The sequence below is a fragment of the Passer domesticus genome, chromosome 8 (genome assembly GCF_036417665.1).
Source record: "Passer domesticus isolate bPasDom1 chromosome 8, bPasDom1.hap1, whole genome shotgun sequence".
NCBI lineage: Eukaryota > Metazoa > Chordata > Aves > Passeriformes > Passeridae > Passer > Passer domesticus.
The window spans coordinates 45,670,959-45,679,139 of record NC_087481.1 but is presented as its reverse complement, the minus strand read 5'-3'; the positions used below and the strand labels follow the sequence as shown (position 1 = coordinate 45,679,139).

General features: G+C 56.5%; 1 protein-coding gene across 1 annotated transcript; it reads right to left on the bottom strand.

Annotated features, from left to right (window-relative positions):
• Positions 1-6,372: 6,372 nt before the first annotated feature.
• Positions 6,373-7,507, bottom strand: LBX1 (ladybird homeobox 1). Its single transcript, XM_064429493.1, has 2 exons — positions 7,183-7,507; positions 6,373-6,875 (listed from the first exon to the last, which is right to left on the bottom strand). Exons 1-2 carry the CDS (start codon positions 7,505-7,507, stop codon positions 6,373-6,375), a joined length of 828 nt encoding a protein of 275 aa, XP_064285563.1.
• Positions 7,508-8,181: the final 674 nt, after the last annotated feature.

The window sequence follows — 8,181 nt, the reverse complement described above, 5'->3', positions numbered from 1 at the left end:
TCGAGCAGCTCATTAAATATGCACTTATTTTCTCTCCTCTCCCCGTTTGCTTGTCCCTCCCTCAGCCCAAGCGGGCTGATTGAGCACCGGCCGGGCACGCGGGTGCGCGACTCGGCGGGGTCCGCTCCGAGCCGTGTGGGGATGCCGCTGGCCTCGGAGCTGAGCCCCCGCTCCGAGTGCCTCGGCTCGAACCGCGCCCAGCGGGCAGCGCTCGGGCGCGGGGAATAAAACCTCGAAGTGCGGTGAAGATGTGCAGTCTGCAGGCGTGGGGGTGGGGGTGTGGACACGGCCTCACACGTGTTACCAGGACGGGCTCTACACGTATTTACACCCCCTCTCATCCCCGGCCCGGCTCAGGCTCCGCGTAGCGATGCGTGCAGCGAGCAGAGCTGCGGAGGGGGCGCGGCGAGACGGGCGAGGGGGCGAGCAGAGGCCGGGGTAGGGGCTGAGGACCAGACCGCTGCCGGCAGAGGACTCCCGGCAGCGGACAGCCCCCGGGCATCCCTCTCTCCTCCGCATCCGTCGCCCCTTTCTGTTATGATACCGAGCGATCGGCTCTGGGAGAGCCCTCTTGGCTCGGCGCTGACGGCAGCCCACTCGAGGGCTCTGCTCCGACGGCCACTTGCCTTCAGTGGGACGGGTGATGAGGTCACTGTGAGCGTGGATGACGTCATACCTTCTGCTGCCGCCTCCACGTATGACCTGCACAACAGGACTGCGCACAATTCCCCTGAGGGCCCCAGTCCCTTCCTCCAACACTGGAGATGTTCCCCTATGGAAACCAGGCCTGGGATGGGGACGTGTGGAGGAAATCCCCCCCTGGGACAGGCTCACCCCGCCGGAAAACCTGAGGGAAGATTTCACGCTCTGTTCCCCACTCTCTCTGAGCTCACCTGGACGGGGAGGACGAAGGGCCAGGCCCCTCGGTGCGCACGTCGATAGTACCGCCCCTCGCTGCAGAAGAGACACCCAGACCCCATGGACACGCCAGGGGGGCCAGTCCAGCCCTTCGGGGCCGATGGACCCTCAAGGGACAGCAGGCAACCTGGCAGGGCGTGGGGACAGGAGTAATCCGGCGGGGCTTCCCCGCTTTGGCCCGGAGGAGAGACCGGAGTTTGAGAAGGCTGAGAGGTGCTCGGGGCCCAGCGGCTCGGGGGAGGATGCTCACGGCCGTGGGGCTGAATGCGGCGAGCGTGGCCCCACCGATATCACGGCGCCGGGAGCTTTCCCTTTCCAAGCGGCACCGGCCCTGCCCGGGCTGCCCCGCGGTGCCCGTCTCCTCTCTCGGGCACAGGAAGGGGACCCGGTGTCCCCAGCGGCCCCCAGAGTGCCGCAGAGCCGAGGGAGCAAATACGGGCCTTGCCCCGGGGCCTTGGGCCGCGGGGGAAGGGTGTGGGGACTGGGTATGGGCACGGCAGGCAGGCAAAGTGCTGGTAGCCCACGGCCCCCGGTGCCGAAGGTGCGGGACAGTGGGAGGCCGAGAGCCGCTGGGACGCGCGGCGCTGCCCCACAGCCTTTCCGCGTGTCGCGACACAAGGCAGCGGTCGCGATACGGCCGTGAATGTGCAGTGTTTGCTGCGGGGGGCGGGCGGGCGAGACGGCGTGACAGGCGGAGGGAATGAAGGCAGCCCTGTGTCACCTCAGCCTGCCCCGGTCCCCGGTGTGCCCCGGGCTGGGGGCGGGCGGGCAGCGGCCCTGTACAGGGGCCTTTCCGGGGAGCGGAGAAGACAGGCTGCGATTCCTGCCCCAACCCCAGAATCGGGAAGAAAAAGCCTTTCCTTTCAGCAGAGACTCATGCATCAAACTTCAATTTTCCGGACGATTGAATTAGTGATTTTTTTTCTCCTGAACTAAAATACACTTAAGTCTTTGGGATTAATTACCACGTTCTGGTCCCTCAGACTGTAGTATTAGTTATCGTTGCCATATTCGACATCAGCTCTGACACCTCATAAAATAAGGAACTGAATTTCACTGACTCAACCTGCTTCAACCCTGTTGGATAATTCAGAAGGGGGCTTTATTCTCCGTCTGGGAGCCCTGTGTGAAGTGAACAAGATCAAATATGGATCTTCTCCACCCCCCTCAGGGAAAAAAAAAATCTTAACTCCCCCCTGCAAACACTAAACAGTGGCTTTTCCAAGCAGACAACACCCCCCACCGCCTCCTCCCCTCCCGCTCCCTTCACACCTCCAAACGAAATCTAAGGCAGTGTCAAGTTTGGGGATGAAGGATGGGTATGGCAGGGGCGGGAGGATGGGCGGGAGCGGGGGACACGCAGGAGGGCATGTCCGGCTCCCGAGCTAGAGAAATGGGGTTTCTGCCGGGGAGGGAACAGCGGTGGTCGAGGGGCGGGCTGGACCCAGCCCTCGGGGGTCGCCACGCCCGCGCTGCCCCTGCCCGCACCTGCCCGCGCCAGGTGCCCGCCCCGGCGCGGGGGACACGGACAGCACAGCCCCGGGTGATGAGCGACCTCCGGGCCCCAGCTGGCTCCCGCAAGGCACCTCCATGTTCCCACACACCCTTTTGCCAATTGCTAGTTTTCACCTCTCCGGGCCAGGACCTGGGGTGTTTAAGCGGATTAACGCCTTTATTTTTCTGGTCAGGAATCACTTGGGAAAGGCCTGTGTGTCCCCCTGCCCCATGCCCACCTTTTCCCAGGGCGAGCCGCGGTGAGCCGGTGCCCAGGACACGGAGCACCGGGCTGGGGGCGAGAAGCTCCGAGACGCTGCGGGTTTGCCGGGAGTGGGACACGGGGCGGACTGTGCCCCCCGCTGTGAATCCGTGCAGGAAGCGCTGGGGGCAGGCTGAAGGCCGGACAAGGGGACCGCTGCCCCAGGTGTCCCGGCCAGCAAGTTCCAGCTGGGGGGCTCGGCCCAGCGCCCTCCTTCTCCGGGATAGCGCTGGACACGGACGGGAGCGGTCGGCGGCCCCTGGGTCGGCGAGGCAGATCCGGAGATCCCTAATTTGGGGTAAATCTGGGGCGGGCAGCAGGGGTTCCATGCCGCGTCCATGGCAGCAGCCCTCCGAGTGGGCCGGGAAGGGCTGCGGCTGGGTCATTCCAGAGGGCACTATTCAGAGCTGTCGCCGCGTCCCTATTGCTGCTGCGGGGGAAAAAAAACCCCAAACCATCCGACAAACAAACAGTAGTCCCACTCCTACACCCACCCACCCCCGTCCCCCGAAAAAAAGAACAGAAACCAGAAAACAAGCAAACAAACAAACATACCACGGAAAAGAAAAAAAAAAAAAAAAAACCAAAAAACAAACGTATTGTATCTAACATTCCAGGGAGAGCAAACCCCGAGCAATAGATCTACTCATGTAGGTGATCTCAGGGAACGGCGCATTTCAAACTGAATGGCAAACGAAGGGTACAATCCAGAGCTTCATTTTTAAGCCAAAAAAAAAAATCTTTTGTTTGTCAAAACGCAGATTAAACAGTCAAAATCCCAGTTTTCTGGGAATAGGGGGCTAGCCAAATTAACAGGCTACAAATCTTCAGGAGGAGGCTTTATTTACTAACCCGCCCCAGCCACGTGTGGTAAACTTCTGCGGGTGCAAGGCGGCCCGGCATCTCTTGTCTTTGCACTCACAAGTCAATAGATCAGAAACCCAAATTAACTCCCAGCCTATTTTCCATACACCCAGCCACTTTTTTTTTCTTTCTTTTTTTTTTTTCTTTTTTTTTTCTATTTCTTGGTTATAGTGAATTGTACTGTTTGCAGCCTCATTAAATCCATTCCAAGACAAAAGAATAAAAGACTGGGGGGAGGGAGGGGACACAAGAGGAGGGGGAACAGTAGAGGGAATGGGGAAAAAAACAGATAAAGAAAACAAATAAAGCCCTTTAACTAGATCTTCACATAAATGTCACAGTTTCTCAGCATTTACGATTTCCCTGTTTAGCATAAAAACACTTAAGGACAAGATTGAAGGCTTTCCGAGAGATCTGGACAGAAGTCAAAGCTATCATTCGGAGGTTAAAAAAAAAAAAAAGAAAAATAAAAAAAAAGAGGGGGTGGCGGAGTGGGGGCGGGAGGTGGCGGAAAACAAGTGCTCTTCCAAATAATACTAAAGAAAAGTGAATTTCATTGTAATTCATAGGCTTGTTCCAAATACCAAGAGAGAAAGGAAAAAGAATAGAAGCGCACAGATGCCCCGACGAAGGGAGAACAGCTCTGCTCCCATTGTTGTGGAGTTAAACAGTGGAAGGGAGGGTTAACCTAATCCATCAAATTGTCTGGAAATTGTGAAGAAAATTCAAAAACCATATGGTCTCCAAGCGCTCGCCTTCTCTCTGCTGCGGAGGGGCACGCTTGTTTCAGCATGGCGAACCGCAGGAGGCTGTATATGCTCCATTGTCGCTTGTCACTTCAGAGAAGAGGGCTCATTTGTCCCCAGTTTTCATGCTTTACGCTAAAAATTACAACCCCATCCATTCTCAAAGAGGAGAAAGATTTATTTAGCCTCGGAGAAACTGGACCAAAAAAAAAAAATCCAACCCACAAACCAACCCCGTCTTATCTGGACACTTCTCTGCCGACTCCACCACTGTACACCAGATTTGCCATTCTCACATAAATTTTACAAAGAATAGGGACAAACACACGTTGCTCGACTCCAAAGGCAAGTCACGCTGCCAAGAGAAAGCACATTCACCAGAGCTTTAATTTTGGCTGGAAACAAAAATAAAGAAAAAAGAAATGGGGGAAAAAAAGGAGAGGAAAAAAAAAAGCAAGGAGGAAATAAAAAGAATTAAAGGGAGGAAACGCAACATTTTCCATCCCCGTGTGCCCGTGGCAGCTTTTGGGCAGACGCGGGAGGCCTGGCCCGCCGGGCGGAGGGCAGCTCCCCCCAGCACACCCCGCTCCTTTTGTCCACATCGCTGATAACTCCTTGCTGTCGCTCGGATTTGTTTTTTCTTGCCATTTTTTTTTCTCTGCCCCTCTTTCCCCCCCAGGTTCAGGCTGGAAATGCCCTGCTGCCCGCGGGGTCCCGGTGGCTCCGCTCGCCCCTCCGCGCTGCCGCCGCCGCCGCGCATCCCCCGCGCCCGGGACGCGCTGCCCGCACCTCCGGCCTTATCGGTGCTCCGCGTTCTCCCTCTGCTAAACTCTGCCTGGCATTAGACTTAGAAAAAAACCTGAAATAATAGTATTGGTCTAGCTCGTGTGCGCCTTTCCCGTCATTTTTCTCGCAGGCGCTGCTCTCAGAGTAACTTTAAATGCAAACGGGATGGGAAATTCCTGTGGGGGAAAAGTCTGGTGTAGCCTCGGACCGGCGGGGTGTTTTTTTCGGCCACAAATGAAGGACGTTAAAAAGTATATTAAAATGGTAAAGATTTTATTGTATCGGAAAAAAGGAGCTATCTGTACAATTCTAAGAGACAGTAAATAAAGCGACATTGTCCCTATCGGAACTTAAATAGCAGGCCTTTTAAAATTTGTACAATTCAAACAAAACCAGGTCTTAAATCTGTACATTTTTTTAAAATTTATAGAGTAATATTTAAATGTATTGATTTTGGGATTTGTCCTTTTTTATTTCCATAGCATGCAAAAAAATTCTAAAAAGAGTAAAAAATAATTCTAGGATTTTATTATTTTTCCTTTTTTTTTTGTTACCACCTTCATATCAAAAATACGAAAGGCAGCTTTTTAATAAAAGCACAACAATAGCAGAAAATGGTAAAAATAGCTTTTAATTGGTAAAATGAGGCAGAAATTGCATTGGAGACAAATCTCTATGCTCTAGGAAAAAAAGAAAGTATATATTTTTCAACTTGCATTATCACCCAGCCCCAAGTTCCCAAGATTGCGAAAGAAAAAAAATATTTTTAAAAGGAAAAAAATTAGTTCGTGCACATCTGAAACATGCAAGGAAAGGAAAGCGGCTAATTTTTTTGCTGTTGCCGTTTTAAGCCTAACTTAAATCTTCTCTAAAGTGGTTTGTTTCGGAAGTCTTTGAAAACAACTGCTTTCCCAAACATCTGTTGGAAGCCAGGTTTATTCCAAGGTTACGCGTCTCCCTTATAGGTAAAATAATCATCACGGATAGCTATTAGAAAAAAATAATAATCAAAACCTCAAAAAGAAGGGGGAAGGAAAAAAATTCCAATATATAAGTTTAAATATTTATACAGAAGCCGTCCATAATTGCACCGTTCCGAAGATGTGGCAGGCGGAGGGATATCGACTCTACCCTAAATTACTCGGGGTGTGTGTCTGTGCTGGGGTTCTATTGCTTATTGCTCCGACCGAGGGGAGCAGCCGCCCCGCCGCGCTGCCGGGGCCGGGATGGGGGGCCGAGGGTGCCGGTTTGGAGCTGTCGGGATGGGGGGGGAGGGACACGGGGGGGGACGCCGGCCGCCCCTCAGTCATCCACGTCGATCTCCACGTCCTCCTCCTCCTCTTCCTCCTCCTCCTCGCTGTCCCGGCGGCTGCGGGGCCGCTCCGTGGGGGGCGAGGCGGGGCGGGGCGGCGGCGGAGCGCCGGGCTCCCGGGCGGCGGCGGGGGGCGGCGGCGGGGACCCGGGCCGCGCCTTGCCCCTTCCCTCGGCGCTGGGCTCCAGCTCGGCCAAGGCCACGATGTCCACGGCGGGGTTGGGGCCCAGCTTTTTGGCCGATTCCACGTCGGCCTTCATCTCCTCCAGGTCTCTCTTGAGCTTGGCGCGGCGGTTCTGGAACCAGGTGATGACCTGGGCGTTGGTGAGCCCCAGCTGCTGGGCGATCTGGTCCCGGTCCGCGGGCGACAGGTATTTTTGGTAGAGGAACCGCTTCTCCAGCTCGTAGATCTGGTGGTTGGTGAAGGCCGTCCGCGACTTCCGACGCTTCTTCGGCGTTTGCCGCTGCCCGAAGATGGTCATCCCGTCCCGGCCTGCCGACGAGCCGCCAGATTGTCCCCGCTTTCCCGTGTCCACCCCGGCCCGAGCCCCAGGACCCCACACCCCTGCCCCGTCGATATCTGGAGGGAGCGGGGCAGAGCCCCCTCTCCCGCGACCCCGAGGGCTGTGGGGGAGGATGCTGCCGGGTACCGGCCGGGTACGGGCCGCCCAGGGACCCCCTCCCACCCCATGCGACACCCTGGGAGATGGCGGGGGACGAGGAGAGAAGGAAAGCCAGGCCGTGGGGAGGAGCGGGGTACCCACCCGTTGGAGGACCCCCCTACTCTGAGAGGGGCTTACCTTCGGCCGCCTGCAGCACGCTGACTTCCAGCCCCTTGAAGGTCTTGCTGGCCAGCTCTTCCAGGGCGCAGAGGGGCGAGGTCTGGGAGAGCAGCGCCCGGCCGGAGAGGGGCAGCCCGGCCGGGGGGTGCTTCTCGGCGGCGGAGAGGAGGTGGGCCGTTCCGCAGAGGGTGTAACTCCTCCGCACCGAGGGCTTGTTGAGGATGTCCTCGATGCTGAAGGGGGTGAGGGGCTTGTTGGAGTTGGCCGGCGGTGGGAGGTGATCCAAGGGGCTCCGCCGCCGTTCTTCCCCCGAGGAGGGCTTGGGTTCTTCTTTGGAAGTCATGGTGGGGCCGGGCTGCACGGGGCTGCCTTCCCCACCCGCGACGGGGATGCGCTGCCGCGGGGAGAAGCCCCCGGCGGGACCGCGGGGTGACGGCAGCGAAGACAGCGAGCAAAAGTTGAAGCCCACCTCCAACTCCGGCGGAGGAGCCCCGGGTCCTCCCGGGGAGAGCCACGTCGGGCGGCGGGCCGGGCGGGCAGGGCGGCGGGCGGGCGCGGAGCGGAGCAGAGCTGCCGTCGGTCCCTCGCCGAGAGGTGGTCCTGCCGTACCTCTTGTCCCAGGGTTTTGGGTCGGAGATTTCCCCCCCTCCTGTCTGTCTCCTCTCTCTCTCTCACTCTCTCTCTCTCTTCCTGTCTCTCCTCTTTCTTTCTCTTTCTAGCTGCTATTTTAAGAAACACCCCAAATCACAGCACTTTCCCTGCCCCCCCCACCTCCAGCTAATACCCACCCCAAAATAAATTTAAAAAATAATTTTAAAAAAAGAAAGAGAAAAAGAAAAAGCTGACTTCGTAGAGGGGAAGAGCAGCCCTCGCACCGAGACCTCGGACCAGGGGGAAAGAAGCGAGAAGAGATGGGGTAATTGACTATTGCTAACAAGTTATTGTTGATTGGGAGGTAATCAATTATCTTCAATGACACTTTTCGCCCTCTCTCTCTCTCTCTCTCTTTCTCTCTCT